Source organism: Loxodonta africana, chromosome 15 (genome assembly GCF_030014295.1).
Source record: "Loxodonta africana isolate mLoxAfr1 chromosome 15, mLoxAfr1.hap2, whole genome shotgun sequence".
NCBI classification, from domain to species: Eukaryota; Metazoa; Chordata; class Mammalia; order Proboscidea; family Elephantidae; genus Loxodonta; species Loxodonta africana.
The window spans coordinates 6,454,919-6,482,191 of NC_087356.1; the positions used below are offsets into that span (position 1 = coordinate 6,454,919).

The window sequence follows — 27,273 nt, forward strand, 5'->3', positions numbered from 1 at the left end:
TTTTCTCATTCAGCATAATTCCCTTGTGATTCATTCAAGTTGTCGCTGTGCCATTCTTTTTTATTGCTCAGTAGTATTCCACCGTATGGATGTACCACAATTTGTCTCACCATTCATCTGTTAAAGGGCATATGGGTTGTTTCCAATTTTTGACTATTATGAATAAAGCTGCTATGAATTTTCATATCCAGGTTTTGTGTGAATACAAGTTTTCATTGGATAAGTGCCCATGAGTCTAACTGCTGGGTTGTATGACAGGTGCTGGTTACTTTTATAAGAAACTTTCAGAGCGTTTTTGCAGAACGGCTGTTCCATTTTACATTCCCACCAATAACACATGGGTGACTCGGTTTCTGAGCATTCTTGCCACCATTCAGGGTTGTCATTCTTTTTTTTTTTTTTAATTTTAGCAATTTTGGTAGATGTGTAGTGATTTCTCATTGTGGTTTTAATTTGCATTTCTCTAAAGAATAATAGTGTTGAACATCTTTTCATGTACTTATTTGCCATTTGTATATCCCCTTCAGTGAAGCGTAGGTTCATAGTCTCCATTTTCTAATTGGATTGTCTTATTTTTTTTATGGTTGAGTTTTGAGGGTTCTTTATATCTTCTAGATACTAGCTAGTCCTTTGTCAGGTATGTGGTTTGCAAATATTTTCTCCCAGTTTGTAGCCTGACTTTTCATCCTCTTACCAGGGTTTTTTGAGAGCAAAAGTTTTAAATTTTGATGAAGTTTAATTTTTCAAATTTTCATTTCATGGACAGTACTTTTGGTATCAAGTCTAAGAACTCTTTGCTTATCCCTAGGTCATGAAGATTTTCTCCTTAAAGTTTTATAGTTTTACATTTTATATTTAAATGTATGATCTATTTGGAGTCAATCTTTGTGTAAGGCGTGAGGATTATTACTTTTTGCCTACAGATGTCCACTTGCCCCAGTGCCTTTATTGAAAAGACTATCCTTCCTCCACTGAATTGCTTTTGACCCTTTATAAAACATCAGGTGGGTGTATTTATGGCTCTCTGCCTGGGCTCTCTGTTCTGTTCGGTCAGTCCATGTGTCCACACTGCTTTGATCACTGTAAGCTAAAGTGTGAGGGTGACTTGTGGGGTATTTTTGAGCATGTAGTTTGTTCCTCGAGTTTTCACCCCTTACCTATAAATAGGGGGTAAAAAATATGAAATACCCTCAAAATTACCCTACTCTTATGTATTGCCACTGTCAGGAATTCCTTTGAGCACTGGCGTATCTTACTATGTTTTTTAGTAAAGGGCACTGAAAAGTATACTTTGACAACTCAAACTCTCTTTATGCCTTAATTTTTTAAATAACACTTTTACTTATTTTAAAAATGTATATTTTCTATATATGGTCATGAGCTTTTATGTTCTATAACAAACCAAACCCACCAAAGAGGGTGTATAGTCATTACAGAAAGACAGAAAACTTGGGTCCTGCTAGATCCTTTGTGGACTTCAGTTCTAAGAGGTCTTGGATGTGTACACACAGGCTCACACAGGCCTTGAGTGCGTACACAGTTTAGTTTCTTGCAAACACAAGCAGGACTCCTGCATATAATTTGTAGAAAATATTAAATCTGTAGTCAGACTCAAGACTCAACCAGACTGAGTCCAGCACAGCTAGACGGTGCTCAGCTACCACCAATGACTGCTCTGGCAGGGGTCACAATAGAGGGTCCCCAACAAAGCTGGAGAAAAATGTAGAACAGAATTCAAACTCCCCAAAAAAGACCAGACTTACTGGTCTGACAGAGACTGGAGAAACTCCAAGAGTCTAGCCCCTGGACACCCTTTTAACTCATTACTGAAGTCACTCCTGAGGTTCACTCTTCAGCCCAAGATTAGACAGGCCTATAAAACAAACCCTTGGTAAAGTACAGCGTCGGTGAAGAAGAGGAAGACCCTCAATGAGAAAGACTGACACAGTGGCTGCAACAATGGGCTCCAGCATAATAACGATTGTGAGCATGGTGCAGGACCAGGCTGTGTTTCATTCTGTAGTACACAGGGTTGCTATGAGTTGGAACCGACTCAATGGCACCTAACAACAACACAACATAAAACAAATAATAATACATGTAGTTCAACCATGTATATGAGACTAAATGGGCACACCAGCCCGGGGGCAAGGGCAAGAAGGCAGGAGGGGTCAGGAAAGCTGGACAAATGGAAATGGGGAACCTGGGCTCAAGTGGGAGAGAGTGTTGATACATCGCAGGGTTGGCCACCAATGTTACAAAACAATATGTGTATTAATGGTTTAATGAGGAACTAATTTGTTCTGTAAATCTTCACCTAGAGAACAACAACAATAAAAAAGAAAAAAAGACTCAAGACTCAAACTTAGACCTTTTTTTTTTGGGCAAAAGCCATGGCAAATCACTCCAGGCAGGTACGTCATTCTGTTTTACATTCGCTTTACTGATTTTCCCAGTTCATGGCTACCTGTGCCTTTCCAAAACTTGTCTCATTCTGAAAACTGGAAAGCCTTTAGGCACTACTCTCTCTGCTATGTGCAGTTAATTCCAGAATCTGTACTTGGGGATTTGACTTGACTTCTCTGAGCCTCAGTTTCCTTGTCTGTAAGTAGCAATGATGGCAAATGTTTCATTGGTTGTAGGGTTGACATGCGATGACTTGTGTAAAGGGCCTGGACATGGAGTAGGCCCTCAGTTACACCAGACTCCTTTCCTTCCTTCTCTCACGTTACCTTTGCTTCCTTCCCCTCTCCTGGGAGTCTCCTCTACATACCACAGACTGAGGTGCTTCTTATTCTGGATGCCCCCTGAGAGGAGCAGTCCCTGTCAGAAACATGAGCTGCAGGGATACAGGGAGCCTGACACCAAAGCCACCCCATCCTCTTACTGTACCACCACGGCCTGCTTACCAAGGGCATGGCTGTGCACTGATTTATGTGTGTTCTCCACCGCTCGTCAACTACAGTGGGAAAAGGCTTCAGAAGTGATCTACACATTCTAGCAAACGTGCCTTCATGATACATTTGCATTCCAGCAGCACAGTGAGTAATCCATAGACCAACAGTCCTCCACTCTCTCCCTAAACACAGCACTGGGGTTGTATGATGCATGCTTAGTTCTTTTGTGGTTGCACTGCACTTGAACCCAGACACTGCTTTTGGTACAACAAGCAACAACAATACTCTCAGGATACAATGTCATCACACCATACTCACAGGATACAAAGTCATCACACCGTACTCACAGGATACAAAGTCACTCACAGGTGTAATTTGTTTTTCTAAAGAATGGAACAGCAACTGTTTTAATGTGTCAGTTTGACAACGAAGATGGCCCTCAAGTAGGTGAGTCTCGACCGCATACAACGTAAACAAAGGCTGGGTAGGTGAAGAACCTGTGTGAATGGACGATTGGCAAATGACCACTTTAATTTCAAGTCTAGCACAGTGTTCCCTGTTCATCCTCTTCTGTTCTTCAGTAAGGACGACAGGGCTGCTGTGAACCTTTCAGCAAAGAGACCGCAGACAATAGCTTTCCAGCAGTGTGACTTACAAGTTTTTCATGTTAAAGCACAAACACTGAGGTCGTTTTTCTTCCTCCATCAGGCCTTTCTTGGAACTGCTTTGAAATATTCCTCCCTTGGAATCTCGGATACCCCTCCATACCATTTCTGAAGCCAGATGTGTTCTACCCTCATCTTCATGAAGAACCACTCGTATTGACGGGGCCACTTCCTCATAACTGGGTGCCTGAAGGAACAGAGGAGAGACCACACTGAAGCTTTTCTTACCAGAGGGGTGTGCCTTCCGGAAGCATGGGTTAGGAATCCATGTTGTATGGGACCACTGTTAGAAGAACTCAAGAAAAGGCTTAAACAGAAAAAAACATTCTTTGATGGTTACAAGGGTGGGGAGAGAGGGAGAGGAGAAATCATTAAAAAATAATACTAAAATTGAGGTCTATTAGTTATTTACCAATCAAGATAGGACTGATTTTAAATGGCTGTCAACAAGACTAATTTCTCAACCTACTTTTCTGGAATCCATTATCTTAAAATAATTTTTTTTTTAATTGGTCAAAAAAGAATCTACATCTTCTCAGCCAAGTTGTATATAACCCTTCAGGCTCCAGTCGTCATCTGGGCTGAGAGAAGCTCAAACCATGCTCAAGCCAGCTAGAGTGGAAGCCAAGAAGCTGGGTATCGGAGCCTGGGAGAGCCTTAGGAAGGCAGGAAACTATAGACCCTACACCTAGTAGCTAAAAGCTCAAGATTTGAGCTAGACTTCCTGGTTCAAATCCCAGCTCCACTGCTGACGAGCTGTGACACCTTGGATGTCCCTTTTGCTCTCTCGAGCCTCAGCCTCCTTGTCTGTAGTGTGGGTGATACTGCTGGTACCAGATCAGAGGATTGTACGGGGAGCAAATGAATAAGCTCAGGTATGCATCTGCATAGCGTAAGTGCTGAGTAAGTGTCTGTTATTGTTACCTGCAGAGACCCTGGGTGGTGCAAAAGGATAATGTACTCAGCTGTTAACCGTAAGATTGGAGGTTTGAGTCCAGCCAGACGTGCCTCAGAAGAGAGGCCTGGTGGCCTACTTCTGAAAATCAGCCACTGTAAACCCTGTGGAGCACAGTGCTACTCTGACACACATGGGATTGCCATGAATCAGAGAAAACCCTGTGGAGCACACTGCTACTCTGACACACATGGGATTGCCATGAATCAGAGAAAACCCTGTGGAGCACAGTGCTACTCTGACACACATGGGATTGCCATGAATCAGAGAAAACCCTATGGAGCACAGTGCTACTCTGACACACATGGGATTGCCATGAATCAGAGAAAACCCTGTGGAGCACAGTGCTACTCTGACACACATGGGATTGCCATGAATCAGAGAAAACCCTATGGAGCACAGTGCTACTCTGACACACATGGGATTGCCATGAATCAGAGTCAACTTCATGGCAATTTTTTTTTTTAATTGTTATCATTAAACATAAAGAAGTGCTTTATGGATGGTGTCTGTATGAATTGTTAAAACGAAAAACTGTGGGCCTACGAAGCAAGTCTGTTCACAGGGAGATTTCCACTCCTGCAGTGTGCTTAGAACTGTTGAGACAAAGCGGAACCAGAGCGGACAAGGACCTTTATGTTCTGCCTCCTGTTACTTGCTGAGCCGCCTTCTCCCCCTAAACACACTGTAATATCCTGGAGGGCAGGGGCTGGGGCTCACTTTTTTTTAGACTTCATAAAAATAAGAGTTTTCCTTATATCAAAAAACATTATAGAAAAAATTCAAAGACCAACTGCAAACTGGGAAAAACAATGAAACGATATAATAGGTCAGTGTTCTGTTTTAAAAAATAATTTATGTTGAAACAATCATAAATTTACAAAGAAGTTTAAAGTACAGTAGAAAGAACTTTTTTTTCCTGAACCACGTGATAGTGAGATGCTGACCTGATGCCCTATCACTTCCAAACACTCGCGCAGCCGATGTCACCATCGTTACTTTAAGCCACTCGGTTTTGTAATCCTAACTGGGTCAGATCTGGGTGCCAGAAGTGCAGTGCTGCCATAATGAGACCTAAATCATGGGGCCTCGAGGAGGCTGACAGTGATTGATGGCTTAAAAGAAAGTAAAGAAAATGTTACTAGAAGCTGGATGAAAGGGGCCCATGTTATGCAGTGGTGAGAAATTTGGCAACACTGTGGCCTGCTGTAATATGGGAAATCGGAAACGTACCTAATGAACTCAGTGGTCTAAGAATGTGTCACCTGGCTTCTTCTCATTGTTCATCATAAAGCTCAAGAGGAGAGAGGTGAACTAACGGCTTGCTGAATTTGTAAACAAAACATACATCTGTGTTTACTTCTCTGTCTCCATACTGAAAACCACAAATGAACACTGATACACCCAATTCCAACTCAATTCCATGGAGTTCATTCTAGTTTTCTGCCTTTACGTGTTTGTAACTAATCTGTGGAAGTGAGAATCCTGGCTTCCATTATCCTCATTACATTTACTCATTTGATTGTTCTCATCTTCGTGGTTGTGGATGGCTCATCCAACTTCACATCTGCCTTTGTGCCGTTCCTCCCTAATTTATAAAATGGCCAGTTTGCCTGTTCTCATTGCCTGTGTGCATGGACACCCCCCACCCCCCACCGCCCCTTGTCCAGCTCTGACTTTTCATTACAGGCTGTCCCTCATGGATACACTCATCGCCCCGCTTAGACTTCAACACCCCTTGACAGACCACCCCTCCGTGCAGACACCACCTGTCATGGATTGAATTGTGTCCCTCCAAAACGTGTATCAACCCGGCGAGGCCATGATTCCCAGTATTGTGTGGTTGCCCTCCATTTTATAACCTGATTATCCTCCCTTTTGTGATGTGTTTTAAGTCCTAGCCTCTTTGCCTGTGGTTATGGTCTCATTTGGGAGTGAGCTGTCTGTTATGTTAATGAGGCAGGATTAGGTTACATTAAAGAGGATTAGGGTGAGATGCAACACCCTTACTCAGGTCACAGCCCTGATCAGATGTAAGGAGTTTCCCTGGGTTGTGGCCTGCATCACCTTACAAGAGAAAAAAAAGAGAGACAGGAGCAGAGGGAGAGGGACTTCCTACTACCAAGAAAGCAGAGCTGGGAGAGGAGTGTCCTTTGGACCTGGGGTCCCTGCTCTGAGAACCTCCTAGACAAAGGGGAAGATTGATGCCAAGACGCGTGGAGATCTCCAAGGAATGCCAGGCCCACAGATGCTGAAAGGAGACAAAGACCTTCTCCTGAATTCAGACTTCTAGCCTCCTAAACTGTGAGAGAATAAATCTGTTTGCTAAAGGCATCCACCTGTGATATTTCTGTTATAGCAGCACTAGATAACTAAGACGGCACCTCCCCTTGCACAAGTTCTGCCGTCCACACTGGGCTGCCCCCACGTAGTTGCCTTATCCCCTGCCCAGGCTCCAGCTCCCACTGGACAGCCTCTCGCTCTACAGCAGCACTCTCAAACTCTAGAATGCATAATGTTTCCTGGGGCAGACTTTTCAAAAATTTAGATTGAACCTTATCTCCAGAGAATCTGATTCAGTAAGTAGGTCAAGGGGCAGGGGTGGGGGGCAGAAAGCCACATTTATATAAGCATCCTAAGTGATTCTGTCTGTGGGAAGAGGCGATGAAAAAGCTTAATATCAGTCAGAACAAGGCCAGAGGCTGACTTCAGAACAAACCATCAATTGCTCATATGCAAGTTCAAGTTGAAACTGAAGAAAATTAGAATAAGTCAATGAGAGCCAAAGTATGACCTTGAGTATGTCCCACCTGAACTTAGAGGCCATCTCAAGAATAGATGTGACATGTTGAACACTGATGACTGAAGACCAGATGAGTTGTGGAATGACATCAAGGACATCATCCATGAAGAAAGCAAAAGGTCATTAAAAAGACAAGAAAGAAAGAAAGAAAAGACCAAAATGGATGTCAGAAGAGACTTGCTCTTGAAAGTCAAGTATCTAAAGGAAAAGGAAGAAATGAGGAAGTAAAAGAACTGAACAGAAGGTTTCAAAGGGCAGCTTGAGAAGACAAAGTAAGCTATTATAATGACATGTACAAAGAGCTGGAGATGGAAAACCAAAAGGGAAGAACATGCTCAGCATTTCTCAAGCTGAAAGAACTGAAGAAAAAATTCAGTCCTCGAGTTGCAATAGTGAAGGATTCCATAGTGAAAATATTAAACGATGCAGGAAGCATCAAAAGAAGATGGGAAGAATACACAGAGTCATTGTCCAAAAAAGAACTGGTTGACGTTCAACCATTTCAAGAGGCAGCATTTGATCAGGAACAGATGGTACTGAAGGAAGAAATCCAAGCTGTACTGAAGGCATTGGTGAAAAACAAGGCTCCAAGAATTGATGGAATACCAACTGAGATGTTTCAACAAACAGATGCAGCGCTGGAAGCGCTCACTCGTCTATACCAGGAGATTTGGCCAACTGACTGGAAGAGATCCATATTTATGCCTATGCCCAAGAAAGGTGATGGGTATGTAAAAAGTGTATGTGGAAATTATCAAACAATATCATTAATATCACATGCAAGTAAAATTTTGCTGAAGATCATTCAAAGCGACTGCAGCAGTATGTCGACAAGGAACTGTCAGAAATTCAGGCTGGATTCAGAAGTTGTGGAACCAGGGATATCACTGCTGATGTCAGATGGATCCTGGCTGAAAGCAGAGAGTACCAGAAAGATGTTTACCTGTGTTTTATTGACTATGCAAAGGGATTTGCCTGTGTGGATCATTAACAAATTATGAATAACGCTTCAAAGAATGGGAATTGCAGGACACTTAATTGTGCTCATGAGGAGACTGTACATAGGCCAAGAGGCAGTTGTTTGAACAGAACAAGGGGATACTGATTGGTTTAAAGTCAGGAAAGGTGTCATCACGGTTGTATCCTTTTGCCATACCTGTTCAATCTGTATGCTGAGCAGACAATCTGAGAGGCTGGACTGCTACGAAGAAGAGTGTTGCGTCAGGATTGGAGGAGGACTTATTAACAATCTGCATTATGCAGATGACACAACCTTGCTTGCTGAAGGCGAAGAGGACTTGAAGCACTTACTGATGAAGATCAAAGACCACAGCCTTCAGTATCGATTACGTCTCAACATAAAGAAAACAAAAATTCTCACAACTGGACCAATAAGCAACATCATGATAAGCAGAGAAAAGACTGAAGCTGTCAAGGATTTCATTTTATTTGGATCCACAATTAATGCCCATGGAGCAGCAGTCAAGAAAGCAAAAGATACATTGCGTTGGGAAAATCTGCTGCGAAAGACCACTTTAAAGTGTTGAAAAGCAAAGATGTCACCTTGAAGACTAACGTGTGCCTGACCTAAGCCATGGTATTTTCAGTCGCATAATATGCATGTGAAAGCTGGACAATGAATAAGGAAGACTGAAGAACTGATGCCTTTGAATTGTGGTGTTGGTGAAGAATATTAAATATACCATGGACTTCCAAAAAAAACAAACAAATCTGTCTTGGAGGAAGTACAACCAGAATGCTCCTTGGAAGCAAGGATGGCGAGACTGCGTCTTACATACTTTGCACCTGTTACCAGGAGGGATCAGTTCCTGGAGAAGGATTTCATGCTTGGCAGAGTACAGGGTCAGTGAAAAAGAGGAAGACCCGCAACGAGGTGGTCTGGCACAGTGGCTGCCACAATGGGCTTAAGCATAACAATGATTGTGAGCATGGCGAAGGACCCAGCAGTATTTCGTTCTGTGGTACCTAGGGTTGCTATGAGTCGGAACCAACTCAATGGCACCTAATAACAACAAGTGACTCTGATACACGGGGCCAATGCACCACACTGAGAAGCGTAACTTCTGGTGACCTGGGTGGTGCAGACAGTGTTCGATCGGCTTCTAAGCTAAAGGTTGGCGATTCGAACCCACCCAGCAGCTCTTTGGAAGAAAAGACCTGGTGAACTGCTTCCGTAAAGATTACAGCCAAGAAAATCCTATGGAGCATTTCTCCTCAGTCACATATGAGGTCACCGTGAGTCAGGGGCTGACTGGACAGTAGCTAACAACAACAACATAACATCTGGTACCATTCTTTCCTTGTAGGAGGAATTTGAAATGTGTGTCATGTTGACTATGAAGACTCAGTTATTTTCATTTCAAGGTAGGGCACTGACAAGGGTTGGCAGCATGTGAGAACTGTGTCTGGGACACCTCAATGTGGGGTGCTCTCCAGGGGCAGTGTCAGCCCTTTGCAAGGCCATCTGCCTGGTCTTTGCAAGAAACAACTAGAGCTGGCATATGGTTGGCAGTGCTGGGCCACGGAAGGAAGTGTGGCTCAGACCAATCGCTGTCATTGCATCAAAAAACCGAAACCGAACCCATTGCCGTTGAGTTGATTCCAACTCACAGTGACCCTGCAGGACAGGGTAGAACTGTCCCATAGGGTTTCCAAGGACTTTCTGGTTAGTGGCCAAGCTCTTAACCACTGTGCCACCAGGGCTCCTGGAAGCATATACGAACCTTGAAAACATGGCTTGCTTGGCAAATTCTACTTCTTCTGGAGACACGGCAACCATCTGGCCGGTGAGCGTTAGTCGGGTGCATCGGGGATCTTCTGGGTCAACGATATTTTTTCTGTACGCAAAGAACATTTTCATGCATCACAACAGTGATCTCACATCAGCCTGCAATACTAAGGATTTTACTAAAAAATTCAATATTCCGACCTTACATGGAGATCTCACTTGTTTCACCTGACTCAATCCAAGAATTTTGTCTTTTTTTCTCATCGTATTAAAACATAAACCTCTGATTTTCCCAGCCTGGTAAGCCGCACGAGAGAAGTCCTGGTTCTGGTTTTTGGTTTCATCTTCATTGTTGACCATGGCATTTACCCTCATTTCTTGTGAGCATGTATTTAAGAAATGCTTATCTTCCTATTGTTTTTCAAATCGATGAAGTCTATGGTTGTATTCTTAAAACTTTAAATAATGAACTTTTTTCTTAAAGTTTATAAAAAACAATTACCATGTAGGGAATTTGGGGACTTATAAAAATATATATATGCGAAAGTAAAAACCAGTGTGTTTTTAAAATAAACTTGGAATTATTGCACATTCATAGTTTTATCTTTCTTTCACTTAGAAATTGTGAACATTTTATGTTGGGAAGATCAGATTTTGAAATCTGTTTACTCACAGAATTCTCAGCTGCAGTTTACCTCAAGCACTTTTTTCTACCAGTCCTGTCTCCCGAGTATACAAAGCGGCTAGGGAGCTGCAACCCTGAGGTCGAATAATCTCACTTGGCGTTTGCGAGAGCTGTGGGGTAGCTGAGCAATAGGAAAAGCACTGTCTAGTCTCAGTGCTGACGTTCAACGTGAGGGTCGGGCGGGAAGGACTGGACCTCAGTTTCTGCTTCTGTAAAATGAGGACAATAATTTCTCACCTGCCTTCCTTGCAGGGTCCGAATGAAATGATGGATGTAAAAGCACTGTGAATATCATGAAGAAATACAGAACAGTGTTATCTTACATGTAAACACGCTGTTCTAACTTTGAGACGTTCATAAAATTGCAGCAAGTTGATGGGAGCTGGTTAAACATGGAACACCCTTTGAGGTGGTGTTGAGTCAATTTTGACTCATGACGACCCCATGGGTGCAGAGCAGAACGGCTCCATAGGATTTTCAAGGCCGTGACCTTTCAGAAGCAGATCACGAGGCCTGTCTTCTGAGGCACCTCTGGGTGGGTTCAAACCACCAAACTTCCAGCTGGCTAGTAGTGGAGCGCTTAACAATTTGCACCACCCAGTGAATCTATTCCTTTGAGATGGACTGAATATATCACTCCTCTTTTAGCTTACTGGCTTGAAGGACTTTATGGCACGGCGTTTTATTATGTAAGGCTAGGTGAGACACCTGTAAGGTGGATTGCTCTCTAATATCAGAGGAGAGAAGGTAGCGGGAGAGGTCCTCAATTTCCCTTTTGTTTGGGCCAGTTACAGTGGTGGTTCAGGGGTAGCTTTCTCCCCTTCCCTGCAGGACACCTGGTTCAATTCCCGGCCAATGCACCCAAGCGCAGCCATCACCCATCTGGCAGTGGACAACTATGTAGCTATGATGCTGAACTCTTAGAAGAAGTACAGCCAGAATGCTCCTTAGGAGCGAGGATGGTGAGATTCCGTCTCACGTACATTGGACATGCTATCAGGAGGGACCAGTCCCTGGAGAAGGACATCGTGCTTGGTAAAGGAGAAGGACAGTGAAAAAGAGGAAGACCCTCAACAAGACGGACTGACACAGTGGCTGCAACAACGCGCTCAGGCACAGCAACGACTGTGAGGATGGCACAGGACCGGGTGGTGTTTCATTCCGTTGTACACAGGGCCGCTATGAGTCGGAAACAACTCAATGGCACCTAACAACACCCACATGATGCCGAGCAGGTTGCAGTGGAGCTTCCAGACTACAACAGGCTAGGAAAAAAGGCCCGGTGAACTAACCGAAAAACCCGCCAATGAAAACCCCCTATTTCGTACCATTTGTAGACTTTGGCGTTCTGATACGGTGATTCTGTGAAGTGGGAAAAGGACATGAAAAGCATAGTATGTGGTATGAGGTAAGAGTGTGTGGGCGCTGAGCCAGCCTGTCAACCTCTGAATCCCAGCTGTGACTCAACCTCTCTGTGCCCCGGTTTCCTCACCTGTGAAAAACAGATAAACATAGTTCCTGCCCGATGGTGTTGTTGTGAGGTGTTGAGGGGGAGGGATGACAGCTTTCTTCCATCCGCTGATTTTTTTTTACCTGTAGAGGGGGCTCCACTAGCATAAGACTCTTCCCCTCTCCACTCCTCAGACTGAAATGAGTTGGTGAATTCGGAAGACACCGGACACATGTATTCAGTCCCCACCTGCCTGCAGGAAGTACACCTTCTGCCCTGCTCCTCCATGCCATAAATCAGCCAGGGGCCTGCTGCAGCCTGGGGAGGCCGGGGCCCAGTGCTGCCTGGGACTGGGTGTGTAAGTCTGTCTCCTGACGGAGCTTCTTTTCAGGAGGTTCACTTGCCCACAACTGTAAGCCACGTTTTCCATGTTGGCTTTATCAATATTAAAGGTGATATTTTGCTATTCTGTCTACTTTACTCTTTTACTTCTCAGTTGGTTTAGATCAGGTTTAGGGGTGGCCTGCCACCTATTTTCATTTAGCATGGGAGATTGTAATGGATTTTACATTTTTAAATGGTTCAAAACATAAAAAGAAGACTAATGTTTTATAACACATGAAAATTACATGAAATTCAAGTCTTGATGTGCTTAAATGAAGTATTATCGGAACACGGCCACGTCCATTTGTTTGCATACTGTCCACGGCTACTTTTGCACAACAGTATAGTTGAGTAGTTTGTGACAGAGACTGGATGACCACAACATCTAAAATATTTACTATTTTCCCTTTATAGAAAGAATTTGTTGACCTCTAGTTTAGATTGAGGACCCCTGGTGGCACAGTGGTAAGAGCTTGGCTGCTAACCAAGAGGTTGGCAGTTCGAATCCACCAGCTGCTCCTTGGAAACCCTGTAGGGCAGTTCTACTCTGTCCTATAGGGTCGCTATGAGTCAGAATCCACTTGACAACAATGGGTGAGTTTAAATTGTGAGAATGGAAGAGGGATGCTGTTTACTGAGCCCCTTGGGCCCCTACAGGAGGACTACGCCCATGAATTCACAGGAAGCACAGTGTCTGGTGTGTAGTAAGCCCTCAACGCAGCTGCTGTTTATGGGAAATTTCAAAGGGTGGGATGGCTGGAGGGCTCTTGGCAGGAGGCTTTACTCTCTAAATTTGTTAGTGGTATTGATCATGAAATATCAAGGAGATGGTAAAGACTGAGTACCCGTTGCTACAGAGTCAGTTCCGACTCATAGTGACACTATAGGACAGAGTAGAACTGCCCAATAGAGTTTTCAAGGGGAGCCTGTTGGATTTGAACTGCTGACCTTTTGGTTAGCAGCTGTAGCACTTAACCGCCACGCCACCAGGGTTTCCAGGAGAGTATCAGGTCATATATAATGCGGCCAAGAGTTAATCTATAAAATCTTAAAAGTTTTTTTTTTTTTTTTCAGGCTTAAAATGGAGACAGGCTGCGTTTGTGGCTTGTCCCCTTCCTGTATTGGGACCAGTAGCTTCTAAGGAGCCCAAGGAAATCTGGGAGCGACATACTCTACCTGGCTCCTAGAAATGTATATTTTCATTGTCCTAATGATTTGATGGAAACCGTGGTGGCGTAGTGGTTAAGAGCTACGGCTGCTAACCAAAGGGTCAGCAGTTCAAATCCTCCAGGCGCTCCTTGGAAACTCTGTGGGGCGGTTCTACTCTGTCCTATAGGGTTGCTATAAGTCGGAGTTGACTGGACAGCACTGGGCTTGGTTTTTTTTTTTCTTTTTTTTTTTGGTTTTTAATGATACAATGCCCTCCAGCATCATGGGAAAAGTTGGGTCCCTCTTTCAGCAGACCTTGACAGATTCTGGGTTGCTGCTGTGAGCATCATTTCAAATCTACCTACCCACCTACCTGTTCATTCATTTGGTTTTAAAATTTGATTAACATTTCAGAAAACAAGCCCTTTGCCTCTGAGTTGATTCCAACTCATAGGAACCTTATACAACGAGTAGAACTGCCCCATAGGGTTTCTAAGGATCGGCTGGTGAATTCGAACTGCCAATGTTTTTTTGGTTAGCAGCCGAGCTCTTAACCATTGCGCCACAAGAGCCCTACATAATTTCTAACTTTTTCCATTTTGAATCAGATATGCTTATTTAGCATTTACATAACTTCTCATATTTTAATGAATCTGATAACTTTAAATCTCGTAATATCCATGTGACATAGGTCACATACCATCACTTCTGCAGTAAAGGCTTAACTTGGCCGGCCCGAGTTGCTCAAATCATGTACTTTCCAAAGAAAGGCTTATCTTCAGGAAGCCTGAGACCCTGGGCCATGCTGTTTGGTTTGACCTCTTGGGGGCTAGAGACTGAATAGCTAAGGTCAGTAACATGGGCACTGTGTGCCTATGTGATTAAACCCAGTAAAATCCCTGGCCACCAAGGTCGCAGTGAGCTTCCCCAGTTGGCAATACTTCACACATGTTGTCACACATTGTTTCCTGGAAGAATTAAGCACTTCCCCATGCAACTCCACGGGAGGGGACACCTGCAAGTTTGTGTCTAGTTTCTCCTGGACTTTGCCCCATCTGCCTTTTCTACCTGCAGGTCTTGATTTATATCCTTTTGCTATAATACATTGTAATCACAAGCTTCTGGGTCTTGCAAGGCCTCTTAGCAAATCATCGAAACTGAGGGTGGTCTTGGGGACCCCCAAAACACCTGGACAAGCAGACTTTGGCAGGTCCTATTTTCTCAGATGGTTGTTGTTGGTGTTGTTAGATTCCATCAAGTCAGCGCCAACTCATGGTGACCTTATGGATAACAGAATGAATGTTGCCCAGTCTTGTGCCATATTCATGATCATTGGGTTGTTTGAGCTCATTGTTCTAGCTTTTTTTGTCAGTTCATCTCACTGACAGGTTCACTCATTTTTGCTGACCCTCACTCTACCAACCATGATGTTTTTTTCCTGGCGATTGGTCTTTCCTCATGATGTGTCCAAAGTAAGCGAGCCAAAGTCTTGCCATTCTCATTTCCAGGGAGCATTCTGGTTGTATTTCTTCTAAGACTGATCTGTTTGTTCTTCTGGAAGTTCACAGTATATTCAATATTCTTTGCCAACATCACAGTTCAAATGCTTCAGTTCTTCTGTCACAGATGGTACATATTATAAAATGGTTGTCTGAAGGCATGATTCATTAAAACGTTACATTTAAAATCTTGAGAAAGGTATGTCTGTCAAGCAAAGCATGTTTTGCTTATACTTAAGGAACTTGTTTTTACTTACATGGAATTTTTTCTTTATCACACGCCCTGTTGAGATGTAACAAGAGAATAAAGGTGGACATGCCCACATATTCAGGTAAATTGCTTCACACGGGACATTGTGTACCATTTGAAAGTATTACCATCTGCAGTGTTTTTGACACTGCAAAAATGGACTGCTGAATTGTGAATGTTTCTTGTGAGTTAAGATGAAAGAATGATGGGATGCAATATGTATCTGAAAACCGAATGTACACTGAATTTAGTAAAGGACCTAAAATGGATAGAAGAAAATAAGTAAAAAAAGGTAAACAGGAGCTAAATTTTCATGTGCTGAGTATATGAGAACTGGCGTCTGGACAAGACTGTCATCAGTTGTACCCAATTTGTTTGTTCACTATTAAAGCTAATTTCTTCACAAATTGCTCTGCGATGAAAGCAATGAAATTAGCAGTCATAAGTAAGTCATGACAGAATACTAACACATTTCATTTAAATAGGGAGCATTTTTGCTTCTCCACTAGTGGTGATTACATTGAATAGAAAGGAGATTACATATTTAAATAGGTAAATAGAAAACTTGCTATTTACACAGTGGGCAACCCAGCTGATCTCGATACAAACTTCCTTCCACTCTGTAGTAGACAGAATAATGGTCCCCTAAAAAAATTTTTTTTTTTTTTAAAGATATCCATATCCTAATCCTAGGAATATGTGACTGTGTTATCTTACGTGGCAATGGGGAATTAAGGTAGAAATCAGTTGACCTTAAAATAGGGAGATTATCCTGGATTATCTGGGTAGGTCCAAAGCAATCACAAAGAAGCCAAAACCACTGCTGTCAAGTCAACTCTGACTTATGGGGCCCCATGTGTTACAGAGTAGAACTGAACTCCATAGGATCTTCTTGGCTGTAACCTTTATGGAAGCAGATCGCCAGGTCTTTCTTCCATGGTGCTGCTGTGTGGGTTCAAACCTCCAGCCTTTCATTTAGTAGTTGTGCACAGACGGTTTGCTCCTCCCAGGGTGTGATGGTTAAGATTGTGAGTCAACTTGGCTGGGCCATGATTCTCAGTGTTTTGGCAGTTGTATAACGTTGTGATCACTTCCCTATTGAGATGTGATATGTGATCACCCCCGTGATGGGATCTGCTGTGAGTAGCCAATCAGTTGAAACGGAGTTTCCTTGGGCATGTGGCCTGCATCCGAATATAATTGAATGTTCTGGCTTTTGCCTGTTCTGCATCCTGCTGTTGGTTCCTGTTCTTTTGACCTTCAGTTCTTGGGGCTTGACCTAGCAGCTTACCTGTGGTCTTACATCCCTATCTTGGGTTCATCAGCCCCAACGCTGTGTGAATCAGGAGAAGCCTTGTGGTCTTGCCTGCTGATCGGGATTTGTCGATCTTCATAGCCTGTGAGCAAAAGCCCTGCTCTCTGACCTGCCAGTCTTGGGTTCGCCAGCCCCTGCTGCTACGTGAATCAGGAGAAGCCTCTATGATCCATGGACTTGGGACGTTCCAGCCCCTACAACCTCATGAGCCATTTTCCTTGATATAAATCTCTCTATATATACATATTTATATGCTTTACTGGTTTTGCTTATCTAGAGAACTGGCAGCAGCAGAACAAGTAGACCAGTGCCACACAGTGCTGCAGCCAACCCACACAGAGAGAGAGCTGAGTGCCTTTGGCAGGAGGCTTCCTGGCAGAGTGGGGTGCTTTTGGGTGCTTATGGTGGAGCTAGGCTTGCTGCTCCAAGGAGCAAGACAGCTGAGTGCCTTCCGGCCAAAGTTTACTGGTGGAGTGGTGTGCCTCCAGGCACTTATCAGTGGAGCTGAAGAGCTTTGGGACACTTGTCCCAGCAGGGCAGATGTGGGTGGTGAGGCCCGAAGGGCCGAGAGGCCAAGCAACCAGAAACTGAAGAGACAAGGAACACAGGAAGCTATGCTGCCTCGGCCTCAAAGGGTATGGCCACAACCTCTGGAGTCTCAAAGGGTAGAGCCATGGCCTCTGGTATTTCTAAGGGTGGAGTCGCCACTCAGATGGACTAGGAGAATGGTGAGTCTAAAGCTGAGGGAACAGAGTTGCTGTCCCAGTGGGCCTGGAAGCCCTGATTCTGTGCCATTCTCACAATTGTTGCTACGCTTGGCCCCGTCGTTGGAGCCACTGTGTCAATCCACCTCGTTGAGGATCTTCCTCTTTTTCACTGACCCTCTACCAAGCATGACGTCCTTCTGCAGGGACTGATCCCTCCTGACAACATGTCCAAAGTATGTGAGATGTAGTCTCGCCATCCTTGCTTCTAGGGAGCATTCTGGCTGCACTTCTTCCAACACAGATCTGTACTCAGAACTCTGCTCACCACTGATCTAGATCTTATCACTGACCCACTAAGGAACGTAGGCAGTTTGACTCAGAGTAAAAGTTTAAGAATGCTGGAAGGAAAGGCTGAGGAGCATAATTTTTTACAATTGTAGTGCCTCTGTGTACAACAGTTCACACTCTCCTTTTATCAGTTACTTGCGCAGGTCCGACAATGGAAAAAGCAATGAGTTGTTAGGTCAAATAACTATGGAGATTTCCAGGAATACTACTGTACCCAAAAGAAAGGGGGAGGGGGTGGGAAAAGAAGAAATAAGCAGAATGTGTGGCTGAGGACTGAACAACTTTGTGAGGGCTTAATATCGCACTAAAGCAAAGGTTTGCAAAGTCTGGTCCCGGAACCAGCAGCAGGAGTGTCCCACGGGGAAACTGTCCCATCACCACCGGCTGCCTTCAAGTGGATCCAACTCCCGACAGCCCCACGTGTGTCAGAGTAGAACTGTGCCCCACAGTTTCTGAATGACTGACTTTTGGGAAGTAGATCACCAGGCCTTTATTCTGAGGCACATCTGGGTGGACTTGAGCCTCAGAGAACCCAGGAATCTCTGTTTTAATCAGCCCTTCAGGTGATTCTGATGCATACCCAAGTTTGAGGATCACTAAACAACTGCAACGATCTAGGGAAGCCCAGGGAAAAAGTTACAAATGAAGCTGAGGCTGGATGGGAAGAGGTGGTTTGAAGACTGGGGAAAGGGACACTGGTAGGACAAAGGAACTAGAATTGTTAGTGGATTCCTGAGATGGATGGTGTTATGGATTGAACTGTGTCCCCCCAAAACGTGTGTCAACTTGGTTAGGCCATGATTCTCAGTATTGTGTTGTTGTCCGCCATTTTGTAATCCGATGTAACTACCCTACGTGTTGTAAATCCTAACCTCTGTGATGGGAATGAGGCAGGATTAGAGGCAGTAATGCTCATGAGGCAGGACTCAATCTATAGGATTAGGTTGTATCTTGAGTCAATCTCCTTTGAGATTTAAAAGAGAATTGAGCAGAGAGGAGAGAGACCTCATTACCATGAAGAATGAAGAGCTGGGAGTGGAGTGTATCCTTTGGACTTGGAGTCCCTGCACTGAGAAACTCCTAGACCGGGGAATATTGATGACAAGGACCTCCCCCCAGAGCTGACAGAGAGAGGGAGGCTTCCCCTGGAGCTGGTCCCCCGAATTTGGACTTCTAGCCTCCTAAACTGTGAGAGAATAAACTTCTGTTTGTTAAAGCCATCCATTTGTGGTATTTCTGTTATAGCAGCACTAGATAACTAAGACTGATGGAAACCACAGAGGTAAACCTTCATGGGCAGAAAAAAAAGGAGGGGAAGAGAAGTGGCTGCAGGCCCCTAAGAGGACTGGCTGTGGAAATGAATGACAGACAGAAGAGTGGTCAGACTCCTGCTCACCAACCTTTCTCTCTGCAACTCTCTGGCTCTTCCCAGATGGCTCTTTTAAAAGCTACTCAGACTAATTCTCGCTCTAGGAAGACAGGACTGCGTGGACAAAGGAGAAGAGGCAACACAAATCTGGACAGGGAGCAATTTATTTAGAAGATTTATACTTTGCCTTCAAAGGGAATGAGCCAGATTCAATGAAGAGAAATTGAATTCAGCTTCCGTATCCGATTAGGGCTGCGCCCTCTACTTTGGAAGGCACACCACGTCATAGGTGTTCAGAGACTCCAGGCAGAGACACGTATTGGCTATCAGCAAGCAGGTCGCTGCCAGCACGTACTTATTCTGAGTGCTCACCTGATTGAGCTCATCTAGAGAACGACTGAACAGAGTATCTTCCAAGTGAAGCTCTCCAGGACAACAAATTCCAGTGCCTGCCTTTGGAATTAGGCTGGCCGAGGTGTCTGTCTATCACGTGAAAGTATCTTCTCTTCCTACAAGAACAGTTGAAAAGATGGGGGCGGGGAGAGGGGTGGCGACGAGGCATTTACATTTCCTGAATCTCCTTTATCTTCTGCTTGGAAGAAATGAGTTGGCTCAGTACGCCGTAATTGAGTTGTTTATATTCATGACCCTAAGCGTTTAGCTGGTATTCCCAGCATAAATACAAGCCATGTCTCTCATCACCACCCTCGCCTTCATTATCTGGTCTCACAGGGAGCTCCTCTCCCTGTCAACGTGCCTACAAAACACAGGGCTGCTCACAGGATGAGGCAGGGGTCCCATCTATGTCCACACAAGTTGTCGCAAACACTCTAAGGGGAAGCATTACCTTTTCGTTGTATGTTGAATGATCTCGGCAGTATTTACCCCTCCAAGCAAGTGACTCAGAGGGATCAGCATTTTGGAAGGGCTTCCCTTCTGTATTTTATACACCTGCGTGACTTCAGCTAACTCTTGCTTTGGCATTTCCTCTTTGAAACTAGCTTCCTTTGCAAACTAGAATCTTCGCATCTCCTCTGATGTTAAACCTCACCAACCAACAGCCAGATGCTGTCAAGTGCGACTTGCGGTGACTCCATGCGTGCTAGAGCAGAACTGTGCTCCACAGGGTTGTCAATAGCTGATTATTTGGAAGTGGCTTGCCAGGCATTTCTTCCATGGAGCCTCTGGGTAGATTCAAACCTCCAGCTTTCCAGTTAGCAGCTGAGCGTGTTAACACTGCACCACCCAGGACTCCAAACACCAAAGTCTGGTCAATTCAAGTTCTAACAAGAGCCACTGTTCATAGGTAGGGCAGGTATGCATTCAACTCAGGGGAAAGAAAGTGGGCCCTGATCCACGGCAATCTTTCATTAAAAGCCTTTTGGGGAGAAAGGGAAAAAGTGTTTTTATGTCCTATTTTCTTGATAGTGAACTTGGTCTACTGAAGAACCTAGCATTTATCTAAGCTATGAGTGAAAAATTTTCACTTCAGAAAAAGTACCTCATAAACCTCTTTTGGTTTCCTCAGGATATCCTGATCTTTGAAATGAAAACGGATCCAACGCCATCAAGCAGCCTGTTGTTTAGAGAATGTCTGAGCACCTGCCTTGGCTCATTAAGAAGAAGCAGACTCAAGCCCCTGGCATTCAAGCCTACACGCTCCACAAGAAAAGGCTTTACAACAGAAGAAAAATTTCCTAGGTAGCTTTGCTTTGTCAGCCCATAGATATTGAATGTTTTCACACAACTGCATCTCTGATCTGAGCATAAATTCATTTCTTTGCAGGAACATCTGTACATTTTTATGTTAAAACAAACAAAAAAACGAAATAGCAGCCCCATGTGTGTCAGAGTAGAACTGTGTTCCATACGGTTCTCGATGGTTGATTTTTCAGAAGGGGATCGCCAGGCCTTTCTTCTCAGGTGCCTCTGGGTGGAATCGAACATCCAACCTTTGGATTAGCAGCCGAGCGTGTTAACTGTTTGCATCACCCAGGGACTCCATGTATGTTGAAGGGAGAGGAAAATGAAGAGATGAGGGGATGGCTAATTGCAAGTGAATTTATTAAGCTGGAGTCTTATTCTCAATTTGCCTTCTTATCCTGAGCTGGGGAATAGATTTCCGCTCCTAATTCATCTAATTAATTAAATGAAGGCATCACAGCACCACGAGTAAACAGCATAACAGCATAAAATGGCCTTTAAAGAAGCAAACAATTAAAAGGCAAGACACGTTTGTAGGTGTGGTTTGGCTGTGGACGCTGTCTGCTTATTGAACACGCACATGTTACCTATCAATTGTCTTTTATACCAAATGTCCTGGGAGCAGTAACAGCTGCTCCGTCGGCTTGCATCCCTCTCAGCCTGCCCGCCTGCATTCTGCTTGGATATTTGCCTTATCCTGGGCCACGTCCTGTAGGTGGAGGGGAAGCTCCCCAGCTGTCCTTGTCACGCCTGCAGGAACAGGGCTCAGCCCTGATGGCTATAGAGGAAGGCTGGCAGCTGACCCACCCTCCCTCCAGGGGCTGCCCCAGGGGAAAAGAAGATGGCTCTCTGGCCCCCCTTTCCTTCACTCAGAGTGTCCGTGGCCACATCACTTCCTCCCTGCCTGTCCTTGCTGAGGCGGCTGCGTGGAGCATTCTGGATTACTGCTCAGTTTCTGAGGGCTCTGCAGCCCCAGCATACCCTCCAGGCCCAAGAAGCCCTGGGGACCCATCCAGGAGAAAGGCCAGGCCCTGGTGTCACTGCCCACCGAGAATGGAGCGGGGAAAACCCACGCACATGGAATGCTCCAATGAGACGATAAAAATGTGATTGTCAGGATCTTTCAAGGCAACCTGCTTCAAGAATGAAGGTGCCTGTCATTTTTCTGAGGACGAGCAAGACTTCTGAAGGCAAAGGGATGAAGCGGCCTTGATTTACCGCCATCCTCAGGTCAGATGTGTGTTGTCTGGATCCCCCTGCACTGTGGGGAACGCTATCCAGCCCAGGAAAATGAATCCTGGTCTTGCTGGTGGTTCTCTTCAGACCCTGGGGTCAGGTAGGCGGGGCGGCAGGTTGGCGCTTTGCCAGGCCGGCCCTCCAAACATCGTACCAGGTGCTTGTCAGGGCAGCTCTTGGCTGTGGACACTTCTGCCAGATGCTTTGATATGCTCGGTGGTCCTAGGAGCCCCCCACTGGCTGGTGTACTCACGGGCCAGTATCTGTCTTTCTTTCAGTGCTGATGGACCGCGTGACTTTGCCAGCGTCGATGTCTCAAGTTGGGACCGCATAACTAAAGCAGTTGCAGGTTTATTTTTTTTACAGCTTTTTTCCCCAAAATGATTTGTAATTGTCTGGGCCGCACTTTGTCCTGAGATGTGTGCTGTACAATAAAAAACCAAATCTAATATACTTTGGGGGGGAAAATAAAAGACTGGAGGCAAAACCTAAAATGTGATGTTGAACGTGGAAAGTGAACCTCACATAGATGAATCAAGCCTCAGTTTAAGCAGTTTCTGGGAAATAGCGCAGCAGATAAGTTCGCTCTGGGGTGCTAACAAAAGCCTCCTTGCTCAGTAACCTTTGCTTTGAAGCATGTCTACTGGGGTTAAACTTAGTTTTGTAGATATTTATTTATGTGATATTTTAATACTTCGGAAGGGGGTAGCAGTTCCAGGAAACAGGAGTTCCACACGAGACATGGGAGTACCAATGGGTGGTGACCCTGGCTTCCTCTCCCAGGCCAGTGTTACAGGTGTGCCCAGGTGGTACCTTCTGCAGCCCTCAGGTGGCTGGGCGGGGCCTGGGGTGGTCAATTCTGGCCATGAGCAGCCTCAACCACCTACTGCTCAGATATCTGTACTTCCTGTGGGTGGCCGGCCATGAAGAAGGTCTACACGCATGGCTCAAGACCACATAGGCAAGCCTACCTGGTTATCGAGGGGGCTGAAGGAAGGCACTCTGCAACCAGGCCCCCTGTGAGTACCCCTCCTCAGTGGAATTTCTCACCACTCTCAGTTCCAGCTCTTGCCTGTTAATGCTGACATCTGCCTGGTGCCTGTCATTGCTGACGTCTGCCTGGTGCCTGCCAATAGACAATTCCCTTCCACAAACTGAGTGATGTGACGGCTTATTCATTCATCTAGATTGTCTTGCCTGTCTCAGGAACAGGTGTGTTCCGGGTTCTGGGATTAACGTGCCACAGCACAATGACTGCTTTCAGTACCTGCATGCAGGTGATCAGCTGTCTGAGGTAGGAAAACACCTGAGAAGTTAAGAAAGGTGTCCTGGAATATACTTCTAATGACAGACAGCCTGACTGACCAAGAACAGGGAGAACAGCCTATGCAAATAGAAACATTGCTTATCCTGGCTTCTTGCCATAACCCGCTGGGAAACTGGGTCAGTGGGTCAGTGGAAGCATCTCCAGACAGACTTAGCCAAGTCTCTTATTGCTGGTGTCTGCCAGCGTCGCAGGGCAAACAAGCCTGGGATCCACAGGGTCTCATCCAGGCTGCACTTTACAGCTTACTGTTGCTTTGATTATCCTCCATAAGAAGTAACAAATTTGCTTAGTTACTATGCTTTTCATGCCTTGCATAAAGAATAATAGAATTTCAGGGCTGGGATTTTCTAAAGCATCCCTACCTTCTACGGGTGAAAACAATAAACGCTCCACAGGGTGAGTATCCCAAGACCTCCTGATGCACGTCCTGCTCCCTGGGCTGGTCCCCCACAATGATCTGGAATATAGTTTCAAGCTGTGCATTTTGAATTCAGACGAAGGTGTTAGGATCAGCGTTCCATTTGTGCTTAACTATCTTTAGAAGCCTTTTCGTGTAGAGAGTTTGAGGGTCTTCATTGCACACATCTCTCAGGGTGGAACAGAAATTCATTTGAAAAACAATAAATAGACGCTGTGGTGCACCCGTTGTAGAGACCTACCGGCTCTTCCTTCACCGAACCCCTCTCTGTCCTTTCTCATAGTAACAAGAGTCGCCATTTGCCCACCTAGGTTCATGGTACCCACCCAAGGCACATCACACAAACAGCATTTCCATCCCTCATAATAACCCTGTGAGGTAGACACTATTATTCCCATTTTACAGATGACAAAACGCACTCAGGGAGGTTAGGTAACTTCTCCCTAATCTCACAGCTTGGTGAGTGACAGAATTATATTTCTCTGAATCCCAGGGTATACTCTTCCCGTTTCAAGTTGGCCAAGATACCAGTTTACATCTCAGTTTAAAAAACTGCAGGGTTCTGTTAAAGTTGTGTGAGCCAGAGAGCAGCCCATTCCCCTGCTTCTCTGCCCAAAGCATCCTGGGACCTGCGCGAGCAAGGACAAGCCAAGCCAGAGGTCTACCTGCAAAACTCGCCCTCCGATTCCGGCAGCGTCAGCGATGCCATGGGGTTCCTCATCAGATCGGCCACAGTGGGGTCCTTGGGTGACAAGTAGAAGAAAGGAACCCCAGTGCTGTTGTTGATGAGGCCATCGCTGATGGGCAGGCAGTTCCCAAAAGGCACTCCCCGGATCTAACAGACACCAAAGAAGGTTTTGTCAACGCAGAGGCATGAGCTGATCTCTGCTGAGAGCTTAGCTTGTCTCCAGCCAAGACACACAAGACCAGGGATGCGAGGGGGCATGGCACCACAGTGATTTTGACAACACACTCATTTTATTAAATTTAATGCTATTTTGGGGAGGGGCAGCGAAATTTTGGGGGAGAGTGTTAAAGCCTCTCACATGAGCCCTGCTGGTGTCCCGTTGCCTTCACTGCCTTCCTCAACATTTCTGGTAACGTTGGGACTAGAACGGAAGTCTTAACTTTGACATCTTACCTGGTTTCTGGACTTCAGGAATTTTCTATCATTGTTACTTTTAGGGCCACAGCACTGTATCATTTACTAATCGTTTTTTAAGTTGTAATCAATAACACGTCATTTTAGGACTCAGCAAGGTACGGGAAATTCTCTTGTTACACTTTTGCCTTAGAGGAAGTTAGAGAAACATGAAATAGCAATTTTTCCCACGATCACCTAGCAGTGTGGGTGAAATTCTCAGACCTACACAACAATATTTAGGTCTTAGTTTTCCCAAACCCTGCTGTTTAAAGCTTTCCATCTCCCACGGGTCTTGCTCCTTACAAAGTATACTAGCTCACCATTACCTAGCTCAGAACTCAGGGGCCGTCTTAATCTTTGGAGTGTTGTATGACAAAGGTGATAAGGGAGGGCTTTACATTTTTAAAAAATCTTTTAAGAAAACAAAATGTTAAGGAGCCCTTCAGAATGCTAGCCTCACTTCATCAACAGGTTCTGTTTTTCAGCTCCTCATAAACTATTCAGAGTCATGCTTAGCATATGTGGTGGGCGCTTGGTAAAGGTTTTCTGAATTTATTGAATTTAGATTAAATGTCAATTTTGGAAAGAGAAACTTATAATGAAGTTAATGAAAACGATGTCGGAAGTTAAAATGCATTTCTTTAATAGATCTGTATTAGACTTAAAACTGCTTGAAAAGATCTGTGTTTTAAACCAAGATAGTTCAGCTTCCTATCTTCTTATGGTGTGTTTTAGGAGCAGCAGACGTAACTGTGAAAAACCATTTGGATGCTGTGAATATCCAACTGGCAGCAGAATCTGCCATAATTGGAATAAAGTTGTCACTTAGATAATATTTAAACAAAGACGTTCAAAGCTACCTAGTTAACCACTTCATTTTACAGACAAGGAAAGCAAAGTGGAGAAAGGAGTGACTTGGCCACAGACTCAAAGCTGGTGAGATGCAGGGCTGGGGCGGGGAGAGGGGGGGACTGCTCCCTGGCCAATGTCATGTACGTTCTACAAATTATTATTATTAATAAAGTAAATAGCAGTTCAAGTTACTGCCCTGTAATATAACCCTTACGGCTATCTCGACAGCCCCAGAGACTTCTGCAGGATGTATATTTATGGGAGTTTCACCCTCATGATTGATTCATGTCCTCTCAGCTCATGAGGAATCACGTCTAACAGGTGAGTAAACATTCGTGAACTTCACAATAAAAACTGGAGCTGATAACAGCTCATTCCAGCACGCACACACTTCCCACAATAAACCTCCTTTCCAGAAAAATTCTTGCGTTCAATTTTTAACCATGTAAATTTCTGCACAGGCTCGGTTTGTATCTTTCACTCAGTCTCTGCCTCTGTCGGCAACCCTATGTCAGTAGGTAAGGGGGGAAGTTGGGGGTCCCTTGGGCAGCGCTGTGAGCTGGGAGGGGCAATAGGTGCCTTCTCTCCAATTCTAAATGCAGCTCTGGCTTCCTTTGTCCAGGTCTCTGGTCAGGCGCTGCTTATTTGTGTGTCCCTTTGACTGACGACCATAAGACAGAGCTTCAGTCCCCAACCACCTGGCAAGAAGCCTGATTTTCAGTGCCCCCCGCCCCTTGCCAGGCTAAGCGAGCATAATCTGGTCCCGTTGTTGACATGGGGTAGACGGTCCAGGTTAGCCCACCAGGCACGTCTCTAGACCTGGAGAGTACCTGCGTGACCGCCAGCGCTCCCTGCCCCACGGCTACACCGCCTGAGGTCCAGGCCGCGCCCAGGCAGACCCCTGCAGCCGGCTGTCCGGCCGGCCCGGCCCGAGGGTGCCTTACCTTCTCCCGGGCGGACAGGGTGGCCAGACAGCCCCAGGCGTTGGAGTGGGCCAGGAAGCGGGCGGTCCCGGGGCGCGGCGCCTGGCCGGCCGGGGAGGCCTCGCGCCGGTAGGAGAACATGCCGGGCGTGCCGGGGGGCGGCCGGGGGCGGCCGGCGGAGGCCCGGGGCCGCAGGTGCGCGTCCTCCTTGTGCGCCGAGGCCGGGAAGCTCTGCCTCCAGATGCGGCCGGAGTCCTCCAGCAGCGCGGGCAGCGCCTCCTCGGTGGAGACGCTGTCCAGCTCGTCGTCCACCTCGTCGGTGACGGCCCAGGACACCGAGCTCACGAGCACGTACCCCGCGGCCGGGGGCAGCAGGGCGCTGCAGCAGAGCAGCCCCAAGAGGCCGGCCCCGGGCCGCGCCCGCTCGCCGCCGCGCACCGACAT

At 45.5% G+C, this 27,273-nt stretch overlaps 1 protein-coding gene across 1 annotated transcript; it reads right to left on the reverse strand.

Annotated features, from left to right (window-relative positions):
- Window positions 1-362: 362 nt before the first annotated feature.
- CREG2 (cellular repressor of E1A stimulated genes 2) lies at window positions 363-27,273 on the reverse strand. Its single transcript, XM_010593558.3, has 4 exons — window positions 26,851-27,273; window positions 24,576-24,745; window positions 10,065-10,178; window positions 363-3,749 (listed from the first exon to the last, which is right to left on the reverse strand). The coding sequence occupies exons 1-4, from the start codon at window positions 27,271-27,273 to the stop codon at window positions 3,602-3,604; spliced, it is 855 nt and encodes a 284-aa protein (XP_010591860.2). The 3' UTR covers window positions 363-3,601.